The 14,957-nt window shown below is 38.0% G+C and overlaps 1 protein-coding gene across 2 annotated transcripts in view; it reads left to right on the forward strand.

The window, feature by feature from the left end:
* JUP (junction plakoglobin) overlaps positions 1-14,957 on the forward strand; it is a 60,570-nt gene that overhangs the window by 38,645 nt on the left and 6,968 nt on the right. For both annotated transcript variants that reach the window (XM_032235175.1, XM_032235174.1), the window contains exons 3-14: positions 803-1,056; positions 2,558-2,796; positions 5,930-6,131; positions 6,480-6,624; positions 7,305-7,408; positions 7,741-8,079; positions 9,509-9,664; positions 10,091-10,210; positions 10,977-11,127; positions 11,916-12,037; positions 13,456-13,495; positions 14,313-14,491. In XM_032235175.1, the coding sequence (XP_032091066.1) occupies positions 803-1,056; positions 2,558-2,796; positions 5,930-6,131; positions 6,480-6,624; positions 7,305-7,408; positions 7,741-8,079; positions 9,509-9,664; positions 10,091-10,210; positions 10,977-11,127; positions 11,916-12,037; positions 13,456-13,495; positions 14,313-14,458 (2,018 nt within the window). In that variant the 3' untranslated portion in view covers positions 14,459-14,491. The remainder of the gene's footprint in view (positions 1-802; positions 1,057-2,557; positions 2,797-5,929; positions 6,132-6,479; positions 6,625-7,304; positions 7,409-7,740; positions 8,080-9,508; positions 9,665-10,090; positions 10,211-10,976; positions 11,128-11,915; positions 12,038-13,455; positions 13,496-14,312; positions 14,492-14,957) is intronic.

Raw genomic sequence — 14,957 nt, forward strand, 5'->3', positions numbered from 1 at the left:
AATTCACTCTCTGTAAAGTGAAAAAAGCCCACACAAACAGGTTATTTCAAAATAAAGCATAGAAACATAAAAGTCTTCTAAGCATTACAAAAGTAATCTGGAGAAGTTAGAGTTTTTTTTAACTACTGCTTCTTACTTCATGCGAATCAATATGTTCAGGTGTAAGCAGAATACCTTGGCTGTTGAAAGAACAAAGGATTATATTTTTGTGATTGAGTAAAATGATATGATTCACTATAAGGAATTTCTATTGCCAAGGATCCCAGATATACAAAGATGAATAAAAATTTACAAACATTTCATATTATAGCTTGATATTTCATATTACATTTTAAGACAGCAGGGAATGGGACAGAGAAACTATTTAATGAGAAACAGTTAAAAAAATTCAGGCACCAAGAATAGGCAAGTAGAAGCACCAGCTTCTTTCTAAAGTCTCTCAGAACTGCAGAGAAATCTAGTTTGCTGCAAAATTTAAGATTCTTCACCCCAATCCCACCCTCCCTCCCTCTGTATCTGTGTGTGTCAGTATGTCTGTGTGTGCATACATAAAAATGTTCAGGTCTTTATGCATTCTAGTTACCATTTCCATCTCACTTTCATGTTTTTAATTAAACAGCTTTGTATTACAGCTGCTTAATCATGCTAGTTAATTAACTCCAGCCTTATCTCTTTGCTCAGATGTGAAGTTTCCTACACCTCATAGAGCTGAAGCAATCCCAGGAACTTCCTAATATGACTGTTAAAAATTCTGATTAGAGTTTTGTCTTTGTTAATCCTATCTTGTCAATCATCCTTGCAGCGGAATTGGAGTCCCAGCTTGCAATGACCCGTGCCCAGCGCATCCGGGCGGCCATGTATCCAGAGACAGCTGAAGACCACACTCTGCTACTGACTACCCAAGTTGAGGGGCAGCAGACAAATGTACAACGATTGGCTGAGCCCTCTCAAATGCTCAAGTCAGCCATTGTGCACCTCATCAACTACCAAGATGATGCTGAACTAGCCACTCGTGCTATCCCTGAACTCACCAAACTGCTGAATGATGAAGATCCGGTATGGAAATGCAATTAGATCCTTGGTGTCTTAAAAGGTTTCTGGGGGATTTAATGGAGCTAATTGCTTGATTGGCTATGATTTGAAGCATTGTAAATGTTTCAGTAATCATATACTATGCATAAAATGATACTTTCCATGGAAACACAAAGAAGCTGCCAAATGCATTGTTATCAACCCAAAATAACTTTTGATTTTTTCCCCTCATATTTATCATGTATACTCAAAGGAAAGCTCTGGGTTTTACCTTATAGAGTATAGTTTGGAGGGCTTAAACAATTTTTGCTTTTAATGTCTAGCATTATCATCCGAGATGGAATTTTGAATATTTTTCAAACCTTGTAATTTCTTGCATAGGATTTAAAAAATGTAATCCAGCTCACAAAAATTGTTCAACTATTCAGGGAGGCTTGATACATGGACATTAATTATCAATTCATTCAGAACCTAGAACTTGGTTGCACACAGTAACATTGACTTTTTAATGCAGAGTGCTCACAAAAGTGCATTTGCATTAGTTTATTAGCGTGCGTTTGAATTAACAAATTCAAAATGCTGATCTTTCCATATTAAATCCTACATGATTCATGGCATTGGATATATCTAATATGACACGTTTTCTGGAGAGATTCTGCATGTTGCAACCTGTTGCAAAAGGGAATGATTTCTGAAGTTAGATGCGATGGGAGAGAGCTTAGCAGCTGCCATCCCTGTATGAGCTTCCCTTTCTCTGGAACATCTCCCCTCTCACTCCCCAGGATAAAAATGGCTCTGATGACCTTCCAAAGGTTTAGAGTTTTTAGAGTTTTATTTCATTTGTATGCTGCCCTTTTCCCTAAGGGTACTCAGGGCGGCTCACAACTCAAAAAGGGAAGGGGGGATACAAACAGTTTAACAAGAACACAAAACTATACATAGTTAAAAAGCACAACAATCATACCATTCAAGATAGGGGCAGCGAATCTTTAGCCCCAGGCCTGTCGGAATAGCCAGGTTTTAAGGGCTATGCGGAAGACCTGGAGGGTGGTGTGGGTACGAATCTCCATGGGGAGTTCGTTCCAGAGGGTCGGAGCAGCCACAGAGAAAGCTCTCCTCCATCCACTGGCCGGCGGATGGAATTCGGAGGAGGCCTAGTCTGTGGGATCTAATTGGTCTAGTGGAGGTAATTGGCAGTAGGCGGTCTCTCAAGTACCCAGGTCCAATACCATGAAGGGCTTTATAAGTGACGACTAGCGCCTTGAAGCGGTTGGTAAAATCCCACTCTTTGTGAAAGTTTCAGAGAGTGTATGGAATCATTGGTACCAAAATGTCTGTTACTGTTTTATGATGATAATAATATTAACCGCCTTGTACACCAGGTAGTATTTCTTGGCTCTGAAGTAGTAAATATTATAAATAACACTGAAACATGAAATCTGGAGTTTAGTAGAACTTGATGCTCTGAAGAGTGCTCTAATAATTGTTCCATTCTACAACTTCCATTCTTTTTCTTCCCCTCCAGGTGGTAGTCAGCAAAGCAGCCATGATTGTAAACCAGCTGTCTAAGAAAGACGCCTCACGCCGGGCTCTTATGCAGTCTGCTCAAATTGTTGCTGCTGTGGTGCGCACCATGCAAAACACCAGTGACCTGGATACAGCCCGCTGCACTACCAGCATTCTCCATAACCTGTCTCACCATCGTGAAGGGCTGCTGTCCATCTTTAAGTCTGGGGGTATCCCAGCCCTTGTGCGTATGCTTAGGTAATGTCTCAGGAGTTATGTCACAAAGAGAAGACACATGGTTTTAAGAATGTTTTTTTTTCCGTCACTGGAAGTATTACGATAGCTTTGTCTATGCACTCTTCCTATCTATTTTATTCAATATTATGGTTCACATGGGGCTTAGTGTAATTTTCTTCTCTTTTAAGTTTATCTTTTTGGGCTTTATTAGAATTTTTCAATACAGTAAAATCATATATAATTAAAGAAAGATTAAGAGAAAATTAAGAAGAGAAAAAAAAGGAAAAGAAAATGTAGAATTACATATGCACTTCTTTCTGTTAAGTAATTGCCATGTTATTTTTCCTCTTCCTCTGTGATCCTTTTTAATCCTAAATCAATAAATCATCAATTCTGTTTTTTCTTCTTTCAATGCAAACCCATATAAGTCTTCCAGTCTTTTTTTAAAAAGTGCTTATCGTTTTTTCTCTGATCAAACTGGTCAGTTTTGCCATTTTTGCAAGCTCCATCCCTCCTGCCTAGAGCTTTGGATTAAGTAAGTGCCAAACTCCTAAGCTTTTCTGAACATGGTGTGTTTTGCATTGTCCCATGCTGTCTTTGCATGTGACTACTGCTTTGGAAGTAATAACAAAAGAAATATCCCTATCTTGAAAATGCATCATTTTTAGTCCTCTACAACAATTCTTCACAGTCAGTCTCTTGGCTACAAAGAGCTTTTGCCTATCTTAAAATCTGTTCAGAACACTCCTATTACTTCATCGATTACATTATTAAAAGTACATGCCTTAAAATCCAATTTTTCAACCGGCTTTGATTTGCTATACTCACTTGACTGATTTTTCCAGAAACACTTTAACTGCTTCCATTACTACTTTATTTAACCCTTTCTTTTCTGTTGGTTTCATTGACAACTATAATCTGATATGTTCATTTTATTTTTGATGTAGGACTTCTCAAAGCCTTTTTATCTTGGGATTTGGGGACCCCCCCAAAAAGAAAAAACTAGTTAACTTGATTACAATAATTAACATAATCAACAGCTAATCAGGGCATTTTAGCATTAATTTATTTACTACATTTCTATAATGCCGTACTTCTGGAGAACTCATAATAGTGTGCAGCTTAAAATAGCACAACAAATGCATTGAGTAAACAATATAATAAATAAAAGATGATTGTATAACTATTCAGATAATTAAAATCTTTACTCTCACTGTTGTTATGCTTATAATATTGTATCCAAGTGACCATGATCTTAATATGGTCACCTGAACATCAGAAGATGGGCAGCATACAGGTTTACGGAGGAAAATTCTTCTAGCGAGTTGGTGCTAAAACTGAGAAACATGGTTTCTAACTCTTCTTTATATCTCATATTCATTATGCAGGGGTAAAAAATACCATATTTTTCAGAATATAAGATGCACTGTTTTTCCTCAAAAAGAGGCTGAAATCTGGGTGCGTCTTATATACTGAATACAGCATTTTTGCTTCCTGAAACCCTGCCCCTTCACCAAAATGGCTGTGCATTGCCTTTAGGAGGCTTCCAGGGTGTTCCTGGGGGCTGGGGAGGGCAGAAATGAGTGAAAGATGGGCCATTTTTTGCTCCCCAGCCCCCAAGAGCACACTCTAAGCTGCCTAAAGACTATGCATGCTCTTTTTTTGACAAAAATGGGCCATTTTTTTGTTCATTTCCCCCCCTCAGGAGCATTCTACAAGCCTCCTAAAGCCTATTCGTGCCCTTTATTTAAAAAAAAACAGGCCCGTTTTTGCGGAAAAGTGTACAAAAACTTTTTTTAAAAAATGTGCCTCTTCAAAATCTTGGTGTGTCTTATACTCCAAAAAATACGGTATATAGTATTCTTTACAGGCTGGATGGTTATGTTGTAGCTAATGTAGAGACTATTGCAAGTGGCAAGCTAAATAAGTCTCTGTAGGTCAAAAACAATACTTTGAAGTGTACCTAATGGTAACCAGGATCTTTTATACTGCTATTATGTATGAAGAGCACCTCTTATTTTAGGAGTATTGACTAAATTTAATATTTAATAAATTCCAAGGGTATTTGTTTAAGATATGCTGATTCTAGCTATTCATCGCAGGTCCAATGGGAACTTAATCTGTGCAATATTTCTTCCAGCTGTTCCCACAACTCTTCTGTCTCTCCTGTTCCTTTGCCAGGCAGATCTTGCTGTAAGTCCACACCCAGTGGCACAAAATGGAGCTGATGAGCAGCTGCTTTGACATGGAGGAGTTGACTTTGTTGTGGAAACACAAGTCTCAGCAAGCTACGGCTGAGTCATGCTTACTCTTGCTTTTTCCTTGCAGTAGAAAAAGTCTTAAAAATTCCAGAGTACTTACCTTTGACACCACCATATTGGAACCCCATTAAACAAAAATAATTCTGAGTGGCTGACTCATAATTGGATCAAGACTTTCACAGTTCACTATCACCAATTTCAGCCTCAGTTTACCTTGACAAATGGAAGGAAAAATAGATGTGAGGGAAGGCATAATTAAATAAGCAGAAGTATTACGATTGCAAAAAACTGTATCCATTTTATCTCTTGCTTAGTGGCTTCCTATGCTGCTTCAGGGTCAAAAAAAATTATGTGGGAAATTTAGGAGAAGTATTCTTATGGAAGAGAAACAGCAAGGTTTTCAGAACTTGACCCATTTAAAATATAATAACAAAATATTGAAAGTCTACTTGAGCATCTTTCTGTCCCTTCTTATATCAAGAAGATTCAAAGTACAGTTACTTTAAGTTTTTTCTTATGCCTTCTCCTTTTCCATTACTAAATTTTCATTTTCTCTCTCTTAACTTGATGAAGGAATGCAAGAACAGTTAGCTCCATACTCTTCTATAATATAAATGTTCCAGGTCTGATCAATGGCAAGGGGGGGAAAAGCATTACCAGGCTCTCAGTATAAATTAGAGTAGTTAATTTTAGATACTAATTTCCATGATCCTTAAACATGTTGGCTGGGCTTTTTTTGTATGGGGTACCATGCTGCCTTCTGATATAGACATTATTAGAGTAAAAGAATTAAAGGCAGTCACATATATCCATACAATTTGTTGTATTTGTTGTTGTATTTGCCTTAAATAACAAAATTCTTCTTTGCTGTCTTCCTGCCTCTCTACCCACAGCTCTCCAGTGGAGTCAGTCTTGTTTTATGCCATCACTACTCTTCACAACCTACTGTTGTACCAGGAAGGTGCCAAGATGGCTGTTCGCCTTGCTGATGGTCTTCAGAAGATGGTCCCCTTGCTGACAAAGAATAATCCTAAATTCTTGGCTATCACCACTGATTGTTTGCAGCTGCTTGCCTATGGGAACCAAGAAAGCAAAGTACGAACTTGCATTCTAACCTTGAAATATTTTGGGGGGTGGGTGGGGGATGGACTCTGGTTCAGTAATTTAAATTTGTCATTGTTCATAGAATACAGGCAATCATCCCAGTATAGGTAATCACCCCTATGAGACAGATGACAGCTTATGTGTTAGTTTAGGCACACCTGTGTACATATGTCTGAGGAGCAGGTTTTCTTATTCTACTGAGGAAGGGCTTTATTTGCAGGGTCATCAGCTGAAGACAGGAGTAAGGAGAAAGTATATGATTAAGACAATGAATTTACAATTATCTTGCCTTTGCCTAGAGAAATGAAAGAATGCTATTCTCTATGTTTGTATCTGCAGCTCATAATTTTGGCCAATGGAGGTCCCCAAGCTCTTGTTCAAATTATGCGAAGTTACACCTATGAGAAACTTCTGTGGACTACTAGCCGTGTCCTCAAAGTCCTATCAGTCTGCCCCAGCAACAAGCCAGCCATTGTGGAAGCTGGTGAGTGGTGACAATTGAGACAGAACAGCAATCTGATGAGGACATGTATGATTAGGTTATTATGTAATCTTTTTAGGCCAATTCCCAGAATTTCCTAAACAATAGAGCTCTTGATGACAATTTTGGGAGTGTAGGATAAGCAAATAGCTAGGTAGGAAAAAATTAAGACTCTGTTGCTTTAAAGAATCATGTACAATAATTTATCAATATTAGGTGCTAAATATTCTTTCAGTAACATAAGTAAAACATTTTTCCTAACATTACAGTTACTTATGTATTTTTTATTTAAATAAATTAATCTGCCTCACAATAAAACTGAACATTGAATAAATAAATAGAAAATATGCATACATTAGATTCAATGCATATTTTAAAAGAGGTTTAATTTTCATTACAATCAAAAGATTTTTTATGTTATGTTGTTTCTAAAAAATACATGTTTTTCTACTTCTTTAGCTGCATTACTGTAGAAGCAGACCAATAAGTAGCCATATAAGTCTTGCTAATTAAGGAACAGGTCCCTAGTTATACTTTGTCTTGCCCTAAAAACAAAAAATACATAATGTGGTGTTATAATGGGTTTATAATATTCTGAAGAAATTTTTCAAACCTTTTAAATTCCATCTTTCCCATTTTCTTTCTTTCATTTTTGTTAATTTTTTGTACTCTTTTTCCAAAAGGTGGTATGCAAGCTCTGGGAAAGCACCTGACTAGCTCCAGTCCAAGACTTGTGCAGAACTGTCTGTGGACTCTAAGAAACCTCTCAGATGTGGCCACAAAGCAGGTGAACAATGCTTTTCCACCCACAGTCTATTTTATTAAAACTTAAGCCCCACCCAGCCTTTTTTATCTAGTTACTTAAGATTTCTATGCAATAACTGTTTCTTCGGAGACCTACTTTACGAAGGATTGTAAAAGGATTTATTCGCCAAATATGTTCTGGCACATCCTGCTATTGAGCCTTCCCTGATTGTGCTATTGAACCAAAACTAAGGACTGATTGCTCCAATAACTTCGTAGTAGTACTATCCTAGTGGGTCTGTCTGGTCACTTCCTTATGTTGACCTAGCTTCTGATTGAGGTAATAATTCTCTGTGCTATTTATTATCTTTAAAGGAGGGTCTTGATGGTGTCCTGAAGATTCTGGTCAACCAATTAAGTTCAGATGATATCAATGTGCTGACTTGTGCAACTGGTACCCTCTCCAATTTGACTTGCAACAACAGCAAGAACAAAACCCTGGTGACTCAGTCAAATGGAGTTGAAGCCCTCATACACACTATACTCCGAGCTGGAGACAAAGAAGACATCACTGAACCAGCTGTGTGTGCTCTCAGGCACCTCACCAGTCGGCATCCAGAGGCTGAAATGGCACAGAATTCTGTGCGGCTTAACTATGGAATTCCTGCCATTGTTAAGCTGCTTAATCAGCCCAACCAATGGCCACTGATCAAGGTACAGGCACAGGGAGATAATAGCTAAATATTTATAGGCAGACATATGCATTTCTATTCGTTTTTCTTCAACTACAACAGGCTCCTATTCCTGATAGGCACATTTCAGGGTGATCACTATTTTCAGGGAAGTGTATCATAATTTTGGAATCTATAGCCATCAGAATGTTTATTGGGGGAGTGAGGATCATAGACCTCTCTGTGAGAAAAGAATCTTACTAGCATTGATTGTAAAAGACTTCTTACCACATTGAATAATTGTGAGATATAGTGGCTAAGTCCCTAAGCTGCAAGCCAAGATAGCATTACTTTCAAATCACAGTTCAGAGGTGTAGATTAGGTAGGTTAAGCAAGTTTCCTTTTGCCTTCACCCAGCTCTTATCTTTAATAGGGTTTTATGATAATACCAGCCACTATTGCATCCATGCAATAAAAATTGCTTACACAATTTATGTAAAGTACTCTAAGCATGTAATTGCATTTCCCCCAATAAATGTTTAGGATACTATTAATGAGAATAGTAATCTGAGAGGCATAAGTGCCAAAATGATGATAGAAGTTTGAGAATCAAGCTTTTTTTGTGTGTGGAGCAAAAGACAAAGCCAGTGAATGAACCAGGACGGAAGGTGGGGGGAGGATAATTCCGTTTGCTAGTCAGAAATGGAATTTTACAGTAATGCTCTTGTATTTTAGAGTTAATTTATTAGATAAAATACCCTGGATTGAATTGATCCCTGTCTTTTCTTGTTAGACCCAAATGTCAAAAATCATACACCAAAACTGATTAAACGATTAAACAATTTTAAAGCTTGTCTAGCTTTGCATCTACCGGTGTTTTGAAGACATGCCTTTCTCCCTAGAGTTAGCATCCAGACATGGGTTGACTTCATCCGCTCACTGATAAGACTGAGTCTGTTGAAGATGTTAAGCCACGCCCTTGTCGCTAGGCAAACCCAGCTTTCAAATCAGTCCCTCAGTGAGGATGGATGTGTTATCGAATTGCTCCCAAAGGGAGACTATATTGAATTTCAGGACTTACTGAAATTGAATAATTTGATCTTGTGAGTAGCCCCTGACTGGGATCATTTCATCTTGGGCATCCACCTGGACTTGTAGCCTTTGACGCCTGTAGCCCCTAGTGGGTGGTGAGTGACTCTGGCCTTAGGTTGCAAGCCTTAGACAGAGTGAGGGCTTACTTTGCACCTGGTAGAGCTCCGCGCTTTGCCCCAGGCACTTGATGGCTCACAGTAATACTCTTGTATTTTAGAGTTAATTTAATATAAAATATCCTGGATTGAAATGACCCGTCTTTCCTTGTTAGACCTAAATGTCAAAAATCATACACCAAAACTGATTAAACTATTTGAAAGCTTGTCTAGTTTTGCATCTGCTAGTGTTTTGAAGACATGTCTTCTCCTTCCTGCTCACAGGCTACAATTGGCCTCATCCGTAACCTGGCTTTATGTCCAGCCAATCATGCCCCCCTACAAGAAGCTGCTGTCATCCCTCGCCTTGTTCAGCTACTCGTAAAGGCTCACCAAGATGCTCAACGTCATGCAGCTGCAGGCACACAGCAACCATACACGGTAAGAGGAGATGAGCAACTTCTATTTATGATCTTAATTGGTTTTAGAAGTTATTTATTTGGGATTCCTGGAGGGTTACCCAACTATAATTTGAACTTGATGCCTTCTGAGATGCCTCGTCTGCCTGAAGAGGAGATCTTTGGTTGAAATGTTAGAAAAAGCGATAAATTGTTTATATCTGTCTTGATGAAGGGGGAAGCTTCTTTTTCTCATTATATTTTTTATTTTTTATTTAATTTCTTTGTATTTTTAATTTATTTTTCTTATGATTTATTTTTACCTATTGTTTTTATTATCTGTTTTAATATTTATTTATTTTATTAAAATAATTATTAAAAGGAACAATGTTTTCTCAGGTGTTGGATGCTAGCCTAGGAACGAGCAGTGCCTTTTTTCCATTCTTTAATGGTTGCCTTATTTTTTCAGGATGGGGTAAAGATGGAAGAAATTGTAGAAGGCTGCACAGGTGCATTACACATTTTAGCCCGAGACCCTATGAACAGAATGGAAATCTTCCGTCTAAACACCATTCCTCTCTTTGTGCAGGTCAGAATTTCTAAATGGATGGAAGTTGTAGGGGAGGAATATTCAAGGTTAAGTGTGGATAGAAACAGAGAGTTTGATTTCTGCAGAAGTAAAATAGTGAATAGATATAATGATTGCTAAGCAGAACATGAGAATTCAACCATTGTTTTTTGTAAACCAAGGCTTGTGACAGAGGTGAGAAGCCCATGGGTTCCATGTGATTCTCAGAATATCTAATAATGTATTATTGCTATTAATAATATAATACCTGTGGATAATTCCCAAAGAGTAAATTTCATTTATTTGTTTTTCTGAATATTTAGGGTATCAAAGCTTAATGGTGAATGAATATATATATTGTGCCCATGAAAAATTACCCATTTTTGCTTTCTTATTTGATGAGAATTCAACCTTGGTGAGAATTCAGATTTATTGGGTTAGGTTGACACCCATGACAATGCAGTGAGTGACTATTCTTTGCATTGTGGTCTAACATTTGTCACATGGAATGATAAAATACAGAAAAGTTGCAATACCTGTGTAAAAATAATGTAATCATGATTGGTAAGCTTATTCTTTAAAATAGCTTTGTTAAAATTAACCAGGTATTGTTTAGCCTTCTCTCAGTTTGCTTTCGTTCTTAATAATTTTGGTATATCCTGATTAATAGTGACCTTCTGAAAGACACAAGCACTGACAATAGAAGACAACTTGAGTGTAGGTAATTTACCAAGAGGGGACTATTTCCTTACTTATTCTTATTCTTCCTGTTCATTTGGGGGAACAGCTCCTATATTCTCCAGTGGAAAACATTCAGCGTGTGGCAGCCGGCGTACTGTGTGAGTTGGCTCAGGATAAAGAGGCGGCTGATGCCATTGATGCAGAAGGTGCTTCAGCACCATTGATGGAGCTTCTGCATTCCAGAAATGAGGGCACAGGTAAGGATTGTAGACACATGTTCATGTATAATTCTTTTATGATCACATTATCATCACCACAGCTTAATTTAAGCATTGGGTTTACAGTATGTACCTTTCCACAGTACCCCAGTCAAACTTCTTATATTTTCATAGGTTACCAGGATTGAGAATTTTTAGAACAAATGTTAAAAGAGTGAAATTAGGTGAAAAGTGAGGTGGGAGAATAATATAGAGTCTGCCTATTTAATCTATTTTAAAGGAAACAAATTGCCTATATTGTAGTTGAACCATTTGGTAGTAACAGAATATCACCATCTAGGAGTAAGATTGTAATTTAGTTCTAAAAAATTTAGACATCAAATGTAGTCCTCCTTATATATTCTTTTATTAATGTTGGAGCCCAGAGATAGTTATTTTTATTACAGTAAAGGAGTTAATTATATAAGAATTGACTCCAAAAGCTCATGGTCATAGTAATATTAAAGCTCTGGATAGTTTCCATGACCAGCGATTCATTGAGGCGCGTCCTCCAATACAAGAGTATTCTAACATACAACTCTTCTCTTAAAAACCTAGAATGTGATATAGACCAGAAGTAATTGTACTATAAAACGAGCTTCTAAAATTCTTGCAAAAACAAAAAGCTTGTTTTATTATCAGAAATTAGTGGGTTTTGTTGTAGTATGGGGAAGCAAACTGGGAAATCAATGTCATACACATACTTCTCAAGGTAGTCAATGCAACAGCTGATCAAGGGCAAGCTTTTTTTAGCTGGCAGGCTAAAGGTCCTTTTCTTACTTCTCCAGCTACATATGCAGCTGCTGTGCTGTTCCGCATCTCTGAAGACAAGAACCCAGACTATCGGAAACGTGTCTCTGTGGAACTCACCAACTCACTCTTTAAACACGACCCTGCTGCTTGGGAAGCTGTGAGTTTTCCTGTTATTTAGATGTACATGTTCTAAGCCTCTGATCTTAATCAGAATCCATGTAAATCCAAAACCAAGAATGACACGGGGCGATTTTTCAACCTGGATTCTTTATTTTTTCACACCTATAGACTGCCAGATAGAGGACTATATGCATGTATGATATACTCTGTGAACTACTAGGGAGGGACTGTTGTCTTCATCCTCTTTTTCTCACAAATGATATCTGGGCTGAGTTGGCCTCTTACTCCTCTGGAATGCAGCCCCTCCCTCCTGGAAATCTACCCCCTTGCCACTGTCACCATCAATTTCACTTCAAAGGCCAAACCTAGGAAATATTTGGGAAGTCAGACATTTCCAGATAACTTCAAACATGCCTAGGAGAGTTCTTTTCAGTTCTCAGAATAATACTTTCTGGTTTTGTCTGTTACCATCCTCATGTCTACAACTTTTTGGTACTAAAAAGGTAGAAAGAAGGATTGTAATTCTTGAACTCTTTCTCCCCAGTTCCTCAGTTCTCTATCAAAGCAGTTTATTCTTTGATTATGAGGGAACTAGCCATTATTGGAAGGGGGACGTGTGTCCTTAGGAGAACTGCAAATATCTGGAATTCTATCTGATATAATCCCCTGAAAGAAAATTGCAGTCTTGGCATATTTAAAGTCATCTGGAAATCTGCCAATATAAAACAAAATTTGTGGATACGATTTCAGATTTATCTTAAAGTCCACCTGAATCACTGTCAACTTTTTTTAAAGTAGTGACTCTTTAACAAAATACTGACAAAAACCACTTTAAGTCTTTATCTCATGCTTGAAAGCAAATACATATCACACGGAGATTACAATGCAACATCTGTTTTTCATTCAACGCGGTACTACTGCTAATAGCAGTGGTGAATGTTGACATCTACACAAACTTTGACAACAGATGGATGAGAACTAAGGGAGAACTTGATTTTAAAAAATGCCTTGCCCTCATTTATTTGTTCTTCCCAGTATCACTCCTGGGAAAGATACCAAAGAAGTAGCCTTTTGGGATGAGTTAATTATGCATAAAAGAAGTCTTAAACCTTCTGTTGTGTATCCTTGCCTAAGCAAGCTTAGTATCTAAGCCATTGGCTCTGAGGGTAGGTTTAACCATTCCCCATAGATGGATCATTCCAGAAATTAGCAGATTGGATGTCTCTAGGCTCTCTTGGTCAACATTTAGGATTGCTTGGCTGAGTTCTGAAATTTTTGCTATCCTGCTTACAGGCAACCAGAGTTAATTAGATAATTAAGTTGCCATGGGAAACCAGAGCTCAGTTGCATAGGCAGCATCCTTAGGTAGTGACTTCTTATGGCAGGTTTGGTGTAACTTGCAGCCATTACAAGTTTCTGTATTTGTTCTGAGAACAGTTGGGTTTCTTTCCACAGGCCCAGAGTATGATACCCATTCATGAACCATATGCAGATGGTGAGTATAGAGGGCTTGTCGTTTCAGGTGGGAGGGAGAATAATAGCAATAGCAATAGCAGTTAGACTTATATACCGCTTCATAGGGCTTTCAGCCCTCTCTAAGCGGTTTACAGAGTCAGCATATTGCCCCCAACAACAATCCGGGTCCTCATTTTACCCACCTCGGAAGGATGGAAGGCTGAGTCAACCCTGAGCCGGTGAGATTTGAACAGCCGAACTGCAGAACTACAGTCAGCTGAAGTAGCCTGCAGTGCTGCATTTAACCACTGCGCCACCTCGGCTCTTAATGACATATAACCAGACTGCTTTGCTAAAATTCCCATTCTTAGCTATTGTTTATTCTCTGAAGATACTCCTGGAAACATGTATGGTAGTTGAATAGGCTGTTTGTGGGAACATGTATGATAGTTAAATTAACAGTCTGAAGCCTTGGTTCCCCTGTGTTTCATGTATGTTACAAGAATTTTTCAAATTCCTCTTTCTCTAACCAAGCAGGCTTAAATAATTTGAGGTTGTATTCTGAACATTCCAGATTGTTTTAATTACTTGGGGACAAGACCGCATGCAATGGAAGATCATGCTGGAGGGAGCAGGCTTTACCAACTTGTTGTAATTCTCATAAATTGGAACTCCAACTCTCGGTGTCACTGGGGCATTCTGAATGATATAATGATACAGCCTGAACACATTTGAAAGGGCTCATTTTGGGAAATTCTGGAGTGATTCTTATTTAGAAAACTATTTTATTTTCAGCTTACTGCTTATCTTGCCAAATATGAGCAATATACCCCTTTCTTCTTTTTACGCTTCAATAGAATTGGATGGAGGATATCGTGCCATGTATTCTGGGGAAATCCCTATGGACCACATGGACATGCACATGGACATGGATGGAGACTACCCCATGGATACATACAGCGATGGTGTGCGAGCACCTTACCCAGACCACATGCTCGCCTAATATGTCCCTTGGACGTGTTGGGCAGGACTCAAGGTAAAAGCATCCAGTTTAGTGCATTTGGGAATTGACCAGTTAATGGAAATGAAACGTAAAAGAAGATAAAATTGGATGTTTTTGTTCTTTATAACTAAACATCCTCCACACTTTCATTGACCTGCAGAACATAACATTGCTTCCCATTCCAGGGGAAAATAGATTTATGTCTTGCCTCTCTTTAGTAAAAAATTAAATCTTTATAGTGATTACTCAGTAAATGAAGGACAAATGGTAAGCAAAATAAAGGTCATACAGGTTTATTACCAACAGAACTCAATTGTTGTGTTTGGTTAGACCAAATATGGCTCCTTTCCAGCTTTTTGCATCTCCAGCCATATTGCTCATGAATTTGTGAAACAACCTGGTAACATTGATGGGGAAAATACAACATTTTGAAATGGAACCTCCATTTTCAATGCTTGTAAATGTCCTTTGTGTGTTCTACTAAATATTACTTCTCTTT

This window comes from Thamnophis elegans, chromosome Z, assembly GCF_009769535.1.
Source record: "Thamnophis elegans isolate rThaEle1 chromosome Z, rThaEle1.pri, whole genome shotgun sequence".
In the NCBI taxonomy this organism is placed as follows: domain Eukaryota; kingdom Metazoa; phylum Chordata; class Lepidosauria; order Squamata; family Colubridae; genus Thamnophis; species Thamnophis elegans.